Source organism: Camarhynchus parvulus, chromosome 4 (assembly GCF_901933205.1).
Source record: "Camarhynchus parvulus chromosome 4, STF_HiC, whole genome shotgun sequence".
In the NCBI taxonomy this organism is placed as follows: Eukaryota; Metazoa; Chordata; class Aves; order Passeriformes; family Thraupidae; genus Camarhynchus; species Camarhynchus parvulus.
In genome coordinates, this window is record NC_044574.1 from 71330971 (window position 1) to 71344409 (window position 13439).

Genomic DNA, 13439 nt, shown 5'->3' on the forward strand with positions numbered 1-13439 from the left:
CTCTTCAGTTGGCATCTACATTCATGAAGGCACGATGAAGTAATAATTCTGGATTCTGTCTAATGGAAAGCTCACTGAAAGTGTAGGACAAAGTAACATTTCTGACTTGGCTTGGCAGTCTCCCACATGGAGAAGTGCAAGTTTTAACTTTTTTACAACAGTGGATGCAGTCTACCAATCCTTTAACAAGAACAGAAAAGTAGACAGAAATTTAAGACTGATGGCTGAAAATAGCAAGTGAGTCAGGAACTGAAGCTTTGTTAAAACTAGATTCATTAACTCAGGTTTAATACCAAATACATCTGGTTTTTCAGACAATTCAGCTATGTTGAAACCTTTAAGATTACTAACCCTACTGCTTTTTCACCTTTTGACTACAGATACTTATGAGAAGTTTTAGGGTTTACAAAAGTTAAACCAAACTAATTGAGACAAATGAAAGTTTTTATTTGGTGTAAAGTCAGAAATACAACATCTTTAAAATGTTCATAAGTTAAATGAAGGCCACAGTAGTGGGATGTGAAATGGCATGGAGATGAAATAACTGCTGTATACACACTGATGGATAAAATACCACTATCCAATCTACAATACAAAACCATGATTTTAAAATTACCTTATACTGGGAATTGCTGAAGCCTAACAAGCGCATGCTGTGTTACCAGGTGATCTGCAGTGCACATGGAGATGGCAGTGACGTGGCTTTAAAGCTACGATGGCTGTAATGCAATGCAATCTTCAGAAGTCAAGTGCTTGCTGTGATTTTTCTTCCTTTAATGCTCAAACTCTGGACTAGCCATGTGATCTACTCTACCTGCTAGCAGTTCTTGGATTAATTTAGAGTTCCAGTAATGTGAGAAAGTAGTCCATAGAAGATGAGAATTAATTTTAGGTGTTGACAAGGACTCCATGACACAAATGGTATCATCCACTTTCATTCATTGGGTTTCTGGACCCAGACTTTTAACCAGCCCTAAAGACTGTACTATTAGTGCTTTGTTTGCAGTCTTCTGACTTTGTGTAGAGTCTTCTGACTCTGGTGAGCATTGTACAACCATTTTAAATGGGGAGAAATGGGCAACCTCACCTTTGGGAGGGGGGAACCTCACAATGTCAACTTATACTTGAGACACAGCAGTACCTAGCTAAGAAACCTGGGATTTGAGAGGGATTTATTATTCTATTACACTGACTCATTCACACCATGCTTGAGGGAGATCCTTGAACTAGTGGTTTCCTTTTAAAAGGTCAAGCAAAATGGCTTCATTACTGAAGCAACTACTCAGTCCTAGCCAACATCCATGTAAGTCTGCAGTGCTGCTGTAGGGCAAGAAGAAACAGATGCAGCTAAGTACTGCTAAAATGTACATAGTTGTTTGTACTTCTGCTCTCCCTTAATACTGACTGTGCTGGACATGCTGCTTCTGTGGGAAGTGCTCAGACCCATCATCTGGGCTGAGCTCCCCTACAAAACCTAACATCCAAGACAGGAAACCCAGCACCTTGACACCAGGCACTGCCCAGAGCAGCACAGTTTTGAAAGGCAAAATCCACCTTTGTTCCACTGCATCCTTCTGCTTCAGATGTTTCTATGCAGTGCCTCAAGAAGCACTTTGCAAGTGTAGCTGTGAGGCAGGAAAACAGCTGCTCTGAGGCCTGAAGCAAAGACAAGTTTGGCACTGCAGGAGGAGAGTAAAAGGCAGGAAGGAAAAGACTTGTTCTCAGTGCCTCACTGCACTGTTCACGAGCATGAGGAGCATTGCTGACCTCTTCTTGCAAAGTTTATCACTCGGGTTTTTACTTCACTTTTCATCACACAACAGAAGAACTTCAGGAAGATCATACATTGTGATGATGTGCCTGGGCATTCTTCAGGGAAATGGGAAAGTAGCGATGGTTTCAAGCATACATATTACATCTGATACTGCATCAGTTTGGTATTTCTCTGATAAGTTGCTTACCCTTGTTGCTCCTCTTACCTTCCCCCTTCCCAAAAACATCTGAGGTGTTTTTCTGTAAGTAAGCCCTGCAAACAATGTCATACTGTTCCTACTTCACAGAAATGCTTAACTGGTTTATAGGTTTTTGTTTTGTTTTCAGAACTATGAACAGTACTACGCAGTAAACACATCTCAGGTGCAGAAAAGTGATGCAATAACTCTGAATATTTTTATCAAATGGGGTTTCAACACAGTATTGTAACACAATATAGTCAAGAAATCTACCCTAAGACCTCAGAGAACCAACAGACCTTTGTTTAACCTGACAAACTAATCTTCTTTTCAACAAGATATGGTAATTTTTAAAACAAATACAAAAATTTTGTAATTATCTACACTACATTTGCACATTGCTCAATCTTAATACACAATCTTCTGTGTCCTGTTCATGATAATGCTCTTAATTCCGTTTATTATCAAAGTCTATAATAATCTCTGAGGATCCAGTAAGCCACAAAGTAAAGTATTTTAGCTTATGTAGCCTATGCCAGTTAAAACAAAACAAAAAAAACCCAGCAGCAATACAATGACATAATCTGAATCAACCCTTACTTCCTTTTGCTTTTTGTGTCAGTTGTTTGGAAAACACTAGATGCTGACATCAGATTTTCTATATACTGTCCAAGAACTTGGTTTTCTGATTTCAGTTTCAAGTTTTCTTCCTTAACAGCATCTACTCGTGCTGAGAGATCTGCGAAGGTGATATTATAAGAAAAATATTAGACACAATTGCAAACAATAATGAGTATGTTCTACGGGCCTACATCAGACTAGTCACACCTTTAATCCAGAAGGCATTACCAGAGGGTATTACGTTATAAAACATTTTCCTAGTCATGTTTTACCTAAAGGGCATTTTTCCTCTATTATTTTGCAGTACAGTATTTTGACCCACTTGTTAAACTGAATGCTAGTCTGTAAGTTTATTACTTTCTTGGATTTTTGAATTAAGCTATTGCAAACTAAATTACTTGGAAACAAGAGTTCAGTGATGATCAGCCTCAGATATGTGTCTTCTAATAAGCACAGACATATTAGCTGCATCACCTGTTCTACTCGCTGTGTACTACCAAGGTTGAGCAAATGTAATGTTGCATAAAGAGGAAGAAAAAAACTATTTCCAAGACCTTGGTTTTGTATCTTCAACTGCATTAAGTGACATACTTCTGGACACTGCGACTAAGGGCAGAGCAGCCAGGTTCTCTTCTTTTGCTTATTACTGTGTACTTGTAAAAAATCTGATATGTCAAGCTGCTAACCTTCAAGCGTGTGCTGCAGTTCCAAAACTTGATTAATAAGCCGTGTTTTCTCTTCTAATTCCACCTGATTCTCAGCCTCAACAGCTGCAATAAAGCATGAGAGTTTTAGTGCAACCTGTGTTAACAGTTAGAAATGACACTAAATAGAATACCAGTGAAGTACAAGAACATTAAGAATTTATACCATCCATATCGGCGTTCATCATTGTGGTAGGGGCTCTTTCCACTTTTGAAGAGCGTTTTCTTGAGCGGTACTCTGCTTAAAGAAAAGAAAAAAGGGCGGCAGCAATTATTGGAACTTCCGTTATATTTGAATTTTAGATGTATTTTTTTTAATTCTGAAGGGTCAGTGCTTTGGCCTAAGGCAGAGCAACCTTTTTCACCATTCTTTAATTATTTTCCTAGGCCTCGTGCTGTACGTATCTGTGGTTCGTTGAGTAACTATGCCTCTGTTTACAAAAATAACTGATCTAGATTACTGCAAAGCATGAAATACCGCCGTTTCAATGATGTAATCGCCGCCTTCTCAGCTGGGATCATTCGGGAACGGGTTATTCTAGAACTGGCTATTCCTGAAGGCCGGAATGGCTCTGCACTGTCCCCCACCACCCCTGGCCAGTGCACGGGCCTGCGAGACGGGGCTGTTCGCCTCGGGGCCCGGCATCCCCGCTCCCATCCCCGCCCGGGACTGCGGGACGGGGCCGGTGCGGGAACAGCAGCACCGCGGCCCGGGATGCGCCGGCCGGGGCTTGGCAGCACTGCAGAGGGGCGGCCCCGCAGGCAGGACCCGCCCGCGCATCCCACCCTGCACTCCCAGCCTGGGGCGGCCCCGCGCCCCGTCCCTCCCGCCCCGCTCCCGCCCCGCTCCTGCCCCGCTCCTGCCCCGCACCTGCCCCGCTGCCGCCGCCGCCTCCCGCGGGCTCTGCCCCGGCCCGGCTCGGCCCGGCCCGCTCCGCTCTCCGCCGCCAACGCGCCTGCGCCGCGCGCGGGGCGGGGCGGCAGCGCCATGGCCCCTCCCCCCGGCGCGGGCCGGCCGTGCCCCCTCACGGGCTCCGGCGGCCGTGCCCGCCCTTCCCGGCACATCCCGCTGGGCGGCGAGTGAGATACAATGGTTTTGATCCATTCTTTCTGTGCCCATGGGCCGGCCGTGCCCCCTCACGGGCTCCGGCGGCCGTGCCCGCCCTTCCCGGCACATCCCGCTGGGCGGCGAGTGAGATACAATGGTTTTGATCCATTCTTTCTGTGCCCATGGGCCGGCCGTGCCCCCTCACGGGCTCCGGCGGCCGTGCCCGCCCCTCCCGGCACATCCCGCTGGGCGGCGAGTGAGATACAATGGTTCTGATCCATTCCTTCTGTGCTCATGCACCGCCAGTGTTCAGAGCAGCGGTCCTCAATGGTTGGTCGCTCTGCGTAGTGTTCCGAAGAGGTTAAGAAAAGGCATTTGTTCCCTGGTGTGGAGCCCCTTTAGATTTAGGTAGGTTGGCAGAGCCTGAGGGAGGTCCGAGGAAACGGCGTGTGTGTGGCTGCTGTCAGCTCCCAAGTGCTTTTCTGTGGAGCTCTGGGAGGAAGGAGCCTCCCAGACGGAGTGCAGCGAGTTTTCCCTGCCGCACTTCAGTCCGTGTACGCCCGGCCCAGCTGATTCCAGTCGGGCACGTCGGAAACCTTTTCCACAACAGTGTCCAGAGCAAGAAACTTGTGCTCTCATCTAATGGCTCAGTAGCTCCAAAACAACACTCCTGTGTCATTGTTCTTTCCCTGGCTCCCTGGAGGGAATAACCCTTGCAGAACACGCTGCGCAGGATCCTCACTTTAATGTCACAGCACAGTCTATGAGCCACAGCAAAGGAATGGAAAACATTCATGACCTGAGCTAATTTTGGTGGCTTCACTGAAGTGACTGCACTGCATAACTTGTAGTACTATGTAGCTTGAACCATATGTTGCATTGAAATATATTCGTATTGTATCTGTAAAATGCAGTAATATATCTAGTTGTAAATAAATAATTCAGTGATGTGCAGACACTCGGGAAGATAAAGGCATTTGGGAAGTGAGCCCTCTACTGTATTTTTAAATACACTTCAGAAAGTGTATATTTCTAACATCATCTTCTGGCTGCCTCCACGCTATTATTGTGTCAATGACTTTTTTTAACCTTACAATCAGATAAATTCAGATTAGACTGAATGCTTTTCAAGGTCTGAAAATGTACTGCAATTGGAGTCTTGCTATCCATCTGTGCTGGAAAATGAACCTGTTTCCAGTTCCATTAGCTAGTTTACTTAAACGTCTCTACAAAGGGCATTTTCAACACAGCCATCCTCCTTATTTCTTGCAAGCAGTCCTCTCAGGTGGTGGCTGGGATTTAGGAGCTTGTTGGAAAGTTTCCTTGATTGCTGTTTTTTAAATGCCAGATGCTTGAACTGTTTCAATCTTGTTTGCTGCACTGGCAAACCTTGCAATCAACAGGTTCTCCTAATTCTTTCTCATGAGACAATCTCCAGCACTTGCATTAACAGGGGAAAAAATTATGGCCAGATTCTCCAGGTGTGTACAAATGGATGGAGACCCTGCTTACCTGGTGAAGGATGTGCTGGGTTTTTATGCTGTAAAAGGGGGGAAAATTATTGTGGGCTGATCTTGAGGAAATGCACCTCTCTGCTGCAGAAATTCCACTTTTCTTGCTGCATTACAGTTGGAGATTATTGTCAAAACTGTCCCAAAATGAGCAAAATGGGGAAATCCTTGATGTTAAATTAGAGGAGAGAATGGAAACCAGACATACTGGCTCTTGTGCTGCTGTAGCTAAAACAGTAGTAATTTCAAGAGCTGCTGGTTTAACTCCTGTTTCCTTTTTGGTATGTGTACCGTTGGGGTTCATTCTACTTTGCCTGGCTGTGGTTTCTCACTGTAGTACTTTCTTTTGACTCTGAACTCTAAGCATGAGCACCAGGATGAACACCTTTGCAGAAATCAGCCTCTTTGAGAGGTTTTTTTGGTTTTCCTATAGAGAAAGCTGTTGTTCTGAGCTTCCACTGTTGGCATTGCAGAGGGGTTATCAGCAGAGAGCAGATGACATGTCTAGTCTCAGAGTGCTGCGTGTTATGAGGTTAGCTTTGAACGGTCCAGGGACCAAAAGGTTTGGATTGATACTGCTGGGTGCAAATTCCACAGAGAGAATGCCTGGATCATCCTGTGTTCTCTTAAAAAGGCTTGCATTCCTAACCCTTCCTCTGTTTTCCAGTGCAAAGAAGGCAACTCCAGAATTCTAAATATCCAGTGCACCACTACTTTTAAACAAACAAACACCAAAAACAAAACATGCACACACTCAAAAACCCCAAAACACAAATGCAAAAATGCCCAAACCAAATATATCACAGAATAAAAGTCCACAGCCCAAAGTATTCTTGTATGAGAAATCAACCAAGAAACCAGAAGCTTAACGTATCACACGATTTACCTACTGCCTTTTAAAATTCCTTACCTCACCTGTCTTGCATTGCATAATATATTAAAAATTGTGTGCACTTTAAATGTAAAGCTTTAGGGACTTAGGAAGTACCCCCAACAATCAGATTCCTTTTATAACACAGAATGTGTCCCAGGGAAGGCACCTATGCCTACTATGACACCAAGTTGGGTGGGAGTGTTGATCTGGCAGGTCCTGCACTTGGGTCACAACAACCCCAGGCAGTGCCACTGAATATTTTCTAAGGCATTTAGTTAAATCAGAGGAGGCATTCATGATATTGCCATTATATTAAATTTATAGCAACAAGTTTCAGTTTACAAATGCAGCTATCTATACTTACTTGTATCCTAAGTTCTAGTTAGAGTTTCTAAGAGTGGCTGATGTCACTGGCAAAAGGAATCAATTTATTCAGTTTTACTGAAAGAGCAATTTTTGCTTGAAATAAAACAACCTCCCTAGGATAAAATGCATCATTAATAGTTTACCTGAGTTCATATAGAGGTAAAGTTACAAACTGAGAGGAGAGGAGAGGATTTTATTGCTCTGCACTCAGACTCTCAGTCATTGCTGCTAATGACAAACATTTTCAGACATTTTATTTCTAAAACTCAGTTTTACATCCTGTTTTTCCCATGGCACACAGTGCAAGGCAGCAAGCCTCTGACTTCCCTTCTGGCGCCGTTCCAGGCAGCAGAGGCGCCTGCATGAGCTGACTGGTGACAGAGGCTTCGCTGTTCACCACCACAATGGAAATGGATCCTTTTCTTCACTAACACAGGGAGGCATTGTAAGTATTGCTGAGGTGACTTTGCTATTGCAACTGTACTGTTTGCTCCTTTCACTAATTATTGCCACAAAGAAACAGACGGAAAGGAACACAAGTGGCTTAAGTGTTTTTCCTTGCATTGCTAACTGTTGAGACCTTTTACATCAAATCTTCGCTCTTTTGTTTCTTTGCAGAAATAACAGACTCTGAGGAGGGTTTTTTTTTTTTCATGTAATGTTGCTTTACACCAAATTCTCTGCAATTCTTATTACTCTTTCAGAATAACCTCAAAAAGCTTTTGTGGCCTAGTGCATATTCTTGAGCAAATTTACAACGGGGGTCTTCTGTTAAATGCAGAATTTGAGTACTTCTTAGATTCTGCTTTTTCCAACTAAATCAATTTATGCAAAATGAGCAAATATTTGGCTTACATTGTTCTAGCTCATCTGTGTCCTCACTTATTGTGTATGTCTTGGTTTTGCCTTAGGTCTGAGTGAGAATGGGACCTCATCAGATGATGTAACCTGTGAGCATACAGTGGGAATGAAAAAATGCCATCTCTTTAGAAGGGCTACAGAGAGCAAGCCTCAGGAGGCCATAATTGCTTTTTATCCCTGAAGAGGCCTGCCTTCATATAGCTACATACAGATATATAGCCAACATATAGCTGCATCCTGTCCTTTGCAAGATTAAGCATGGGTGCAAAAGTTCTCCTTTCTATTGACTCCACAAAAATGCATTTTTAAATAGACTGAGGAACTGAACACTTTGCTGCTTTGGGCTGTGAATACCAACATATATTACATAACATTATCCTCTTAACTGTTTGATCCTCCTTGTAATCATCAGCTATAGGTTTGCCATCAGGTTTTGTGGAAGGATATTTAGCAAGGTTCCATAAAGCTTTACTGGTAACTGAATTAGATGAAAAACTGTTTTGTCTTTCTATAAGTTAAGGGTTTGTATCTGCTTTTAAAAGGAGGGGTTTACATGAGAAACATAGTCACTGATGTTGGTTTTCTATAAAGCATATTTGAAAAAAGAGTAAAATAATTTCTAGGTACTCTTCAATGAGTAAAGAGGGCCTTGATCTGCTTATTCACCGTTAATCAGAAGTACAGTAAAGAAATTTTTGCAGATGTTGGGCAATTTTCAATGTTTTGTTTTACTTTTGGTTTGATTTGCTCTGTTTAGGTTGGTCATTTTTTGAGGGAACTTTATCTAGTGCTTTGAGTTTCTAAAATGAAAGATATTTCTTTCATTAAAGGTGAAAATATTTTCACATTTTGCTTGATTTCATGGGCTGTTAATATTGTTATTAAAATACTTTCCAGAAAGTTTCTATCTTGCTACCATTTTGTGTTTGTCTTAATTTACATGTTTTATTTTAATACCTGCATACCGAACAAATAGAAATATACTGCTGTTTTGAAAGAGCAATAGCTATTAAATATTCATAGCCTGTGCTTGGTTAGGGAGGCTCAGTAACCCCTGTTGCTGTGACACAGTGGCTTTTCACTGCACCATGGAAACTTTGATATGAAGGCTGTATTCTGATTATACACATATAGCATGTTGATCTACTTTGCCTGTTCAGTATCTTTCCAGTATGATTTATGTATTGGGGGGGAAACCTTATGCAGTAACAGATGTGCTTAAGTTCATTAAAACCAGTGCACCCTTGTGAACCTTTTTAATATTTTAATATTTAATTTTTTTTCATTTTAATATTTAAATTTTGCCTAAGGCTGCAAATGCAAGATGTGGCTGGGGGTGTGTATCCTATTGCCACCTGTTAACACCAAGTGGGGCAGTTTGCTTTATTTCTTCCACAACCCATCCTCCCTCTGGGAAATATCTTCTGTTAGGGGCCATTGAGTGTTGAAAATTCCATCATCCATTGTGAGATGCTCCACCCAGGGGGAGGAGCCCAGCATTCCTACCTGGAGACAATTGGAGCTTTGGAACACCACAGGCAGCCTTTTATCCACGGGATTCCCAGAGGAAGCCCAGGCCCACCTACACCACCTCTGGATCTTCCTAGGAAAACTCCTCCCTTGTACAGGATCCCTGCTCCAACAGAGCCACACCTGTCACTGCAGGAGGGCTGCAGCCACCATTGAGTGGGACTGCTGCCAACACCCTGACCCACAGGGTGCCAGGTTGTACTCTGAATCTGTCAGTGTTGTTTTGTACTATTGCATTTGTGTTTTAATTTTCCTAGTAAAGAACTGTTATTCCTATTCCCATATCTTTTCCTGAGAGCCCCTTGATTTCAAAATTACAACAATTGGGAGGGAGGGGGTTTACATTTTCCATTTCAAGGGAGGCTCCTGCCTTCCTTAACAAACACTTATCTTTTCAAACCAAGACAGATTTTGGTGCCCAGTGTGGGGCCTGAGGGTGTTGAGAGAAAAGGGTGAAAAAAGGAATAACAGTTCTTGAGTAACCTAATTTTTTTGTGTGCTAGATATAGAAACCTCATTAGGTGTCACCATGTGGTCCAGCTTACCCTGGTTTGGGTGGCATGTGATTGTGGCTAAATTTTCCCATTTGCAAACTCTTTTCTAAACATGGGTCCTATAACTAAGGCTACTGTGGCTGTTATCCAGTTTGCTTTAATAAGGTGAGGAATTCATGGATTTTTAACTTCCTCTGGAAGGTGGGCACATGGATTCAGAGTTATCACACATTAACTGTATGGTTTTTGGGTTACTTTAATAATGGTACCTATTGTGAGGAAATTACCCCAAAGGAAATTTTCTCCCAACCCTTCACCCAGCTCTTTGCATCTACCCCACCAGTTTTCAAAGGGTTCAAACCTTCTCTAAATACTAAGGGTCTCATACAGTGGCTGGTGTTGCTGATAGGCCTGTTCTGTTTAGCATTCAGAGGTAAGGGAAGATTGCCTTGGATAACCACCCTGACACCTACCCCAGAGACCAGGGATGCTGCCCCAGAACTTGACATGGCCCCAGAAACTAAGGATAGTGCCACAGAACCAACATTTTCCATTTCAAGGGAGGCTCCTACCTTCCTTAGCAAACACACCTGTCTTTTCAAACCAAGACAATAATTAAGGAACACTTGCATGTAAAACATGGTCATTCTCAGACAAAGTCCACTTAGGATCTACATATTGCAAGCCTCGTTTCCTTATTCCTTGCTTGAACTTGCTCTTGTCCATCCTGAGGAATCTTTTTCTCTCTCTCACTGTGTAGACTTTTAGGCTCCCTGCTCTACTGGAATGGATGTTAATGTCCAGTCCCACTGTTAGAGCCATAAGGCTCACTGTCTCTGTTAGCTTCAATGCCCCAGAGTTACTGTAATTAGTCTTAACTTCTGCTGGGAGAAGACTGTTTCCTACGAAGTGTATCATAGTCTCTTCCTGTTATAGGTTAGGACTTTTCTTATACTTTCTAACCTCCCAGTGTTGCCAGAAGAAATGGATCAGGGTTAACGTGTTCACCATGAATCATACTATATTTATCCTCTGTGCCTTCAAGCTAGAAGCTTGCCTGAAAATGTCACTTATTTTCAGTTATTCTGATTTTACTTCTACTTTCAGACTGGCAGTCCCCACCATTTCAGTACCAGGGGAAATTCTGTAATTCTGGTAGCAGATCTTTAACAAAGAAGCCTCTGTATTGTGAATATGAGCTTTCTCTGACCCTGGGTGTTCTGCTTCAGTCAAGAGTCCAGCAGATTTGAAGTGCTCAATTTCTGAGGTGCAGTACAGTCCTATTTGCTGTGCTTCTGTGGAGCTCTCTTTTATGGCAGTGACATCTGTCAGGGCTCAGCTTTGAGTATCAAGCCCCAAATACCAAGATTGACTTGGAAACCCACGGGCACTTGGTGCTTGGATAAGAGGGTTTTTAACCTGGCTCTATTTTCTCATGGGTATGAACATTTTCCAAGCTGCAGGGTGCTGAGGTTAGAGCAGGAGAGGAGGCTGGTGGGTGTTTGCCTTCTGAAGAAAGAGACTTGACATCTCATGAAAGACTAAGAAAGCCATATGGCAAAAACACCCCCTGTGAGACAGAGCAGATTGAAAGGCATGCAGTATTCAGAGTCATCCCCAACTCAGCTTCTTCTGGATGCTTTGCAAAGACAAGATGAACGTGCCACTGAATGCTGCCCCCTCATCTGTTCTTGATATGTTACCAGCTGTGCAGCTGGTCACAATATATGATACCTTTCCTCTACTCTTCTACACCCTGCTACTGGAAAAGAGTGAGATTCATTGTCAGGAGAACCCCTCATGATTGTACAGCTTGGACCAAGCTCTGGCAGATTGCCTTCTTGAGAATAGTTTGGGCCAACCACATCTTGGTGTCAGTAGCCCTATATGATGTACAAAGAAAGTGTGTTCAAACATCCAGCCCAGCCCTATCACACTAATATGGAATTGCTAATAGAAGATTATCTTCTAAAAATAAGATTAAGTTAGTGGAATTTGGGGTTTTTTAAAATATAGGAGGTAAATACAGCATGCACAATAACATTCTTTAAAAAAAAAGAAAAAAAAAAAGGAGGGGAAGGAAATGTAGCTTGTATTGTTCAAAAATAAGCCCTCCAGAACCCTAGCAGTGCGAATTAGCACAGCTCTTTGGCAGCCATGCTGACATAATCAAGTTGATACTCTGGCCAGACCTTTCTAAATAATTTATTATTAATTCATATTAACTCACTTCATTTTTCCACTGTGTAGGACTCTCCTACTTCCCCTTCCAAGTAATTTTATTCTATAAGTGGAGAGGAGGATGGTGGAGGGATAGGCAGTCTTTGCTTTTGTAGTTTCTTTCAAAACAATTAAATGCTTAACAGTGAGTATTTAAAATATCACCTTATTTCCATTGCTAATTAACTTGCATCACTTCTTGTGAGTTTTCACTAAAGTATGTCAGAGGTTTTATTATTCTGTATACAGCATTATCTGTATTTTATTTGACAGTAGTAACTAGTGAGTAAATACTTCTGTAACAGTGTCTCTCTAACCAGTGAAAGGCTCTATGTGCTCAGATGAGGAGTGTGTATTAGCCAGTGCTAATTTATGAAAACTGTGGTAGCCTCGTATCCTCCATACCCAAACCCCCTCAATTCTTAGCTCATCACAAGGCTTATTCAAACCACACAACTAAAAAAAGTTTGTTTGAGGGTATTTGCTAAAAAATACCTTGTACCTGGTAATCAGGACAATCTTGCCTGCTCTCACAGTGCTGTTATTCAGCATGTGGAATTTGCATTGTATCAGCAGAGCACTGCAGTCTCTTACCTGAATCATCTGCCAAAGAAATGTTGGTGAACGTGCCATCCTCCTCGTCCAAAGGTGACTCCATTTTTCTGCCTTTTCCCAAAGTTTTTGAGATGTGTGTTAAGCTTGCCAGTTGTCAGCCATTTCCAAGTGCGCACGTGACCTCTCTGGTTAAATCTTTAATGAGTCCAGCACAGGTGGCTTTGGCAGCTGCACACGTCTTGCTCTGTGCGCCGTCTCCTCTGAACCTTGAGCTCTTTTGCGGAAATCGCTCGGCTGGAAACTTTCTGACTTCTCACTGCTTTGACAAACAAATGCTGAACAAACACTGCTACTACAAGTTCTTTCCATAACAGAATTGTATCCATCCTGGCTGGCTTTTTGTTATCATTCTCCTTTATTTTCTCTAGGGCTGCGCAAGGGATTTTCTTGGAGGGGTTTTTGATAGAGAAAAGAGCAACAGTAACTTAGTGTTCAGGAAATGTTGCTTACAATGGACAGACCTGAGAGCAGCAATTTTAAAATACCATCTTCAAATACTTAGGAATGTGAATGATTATATTTACATGAAACAGCTGCATCAAAACCAACTAGGTAATGTGAAAAAGTGAAGATATATAAGTGAGTGTCAGATGTTCTGTAGCAGAAGACAGGAGTAAGGAAGAGAAATCAAGTTCAAAGAAAA

General features: G+C 42.5%; 1 protein-coding gene across 4 annotated transcripts; it reads right to left on the reverse strand.

The window, feature by feature from the left end:
- Positions 1 to 426: 426 nt before the first annotated feature.
- On the reverse strand, positions 427 to 12908 carry SCOC (short coiled-coil protein). 4 transcript variants are annotated; one of them, XM_030948074.1, is made up of 4 exons: positions 12776 to 12839; positions 3444 to 3518; positions 3260 to 3343; positions 427 to 2691 (listed from the first exon to the last, which is right to left on the reverse strand). In XM_030948074.1, the coding sequence occupies exons 1-4, from the start codon at positions 12837 to 12839 to the stop codon at positions 2549 to 2551; spliced, it is 366 nt and encodes a 121-aa protein (XP_030803934.1). In that variant the 3' UTR covers positions 427 to 2548. The 4 variants fall into 4 exon arrangements, with proteins under 4 accessions (XP_030803934.1, XP_030803936.1, XP_030803937.1 ...); XM_030948076.1 differs by lacking the exon at positions 12776 to 12839 and adding an exon at positions 4149 to 4229 and having other exon boundaries at positions 3444 to 3515; XM_030948077.1 differs by lacking the exon at positions 12776 to 12839 and adding an exon at positions 4149 to 4182.
- Between the last annotated feature and the right edge of the window lie 531 nt (positions 12909 to 13439).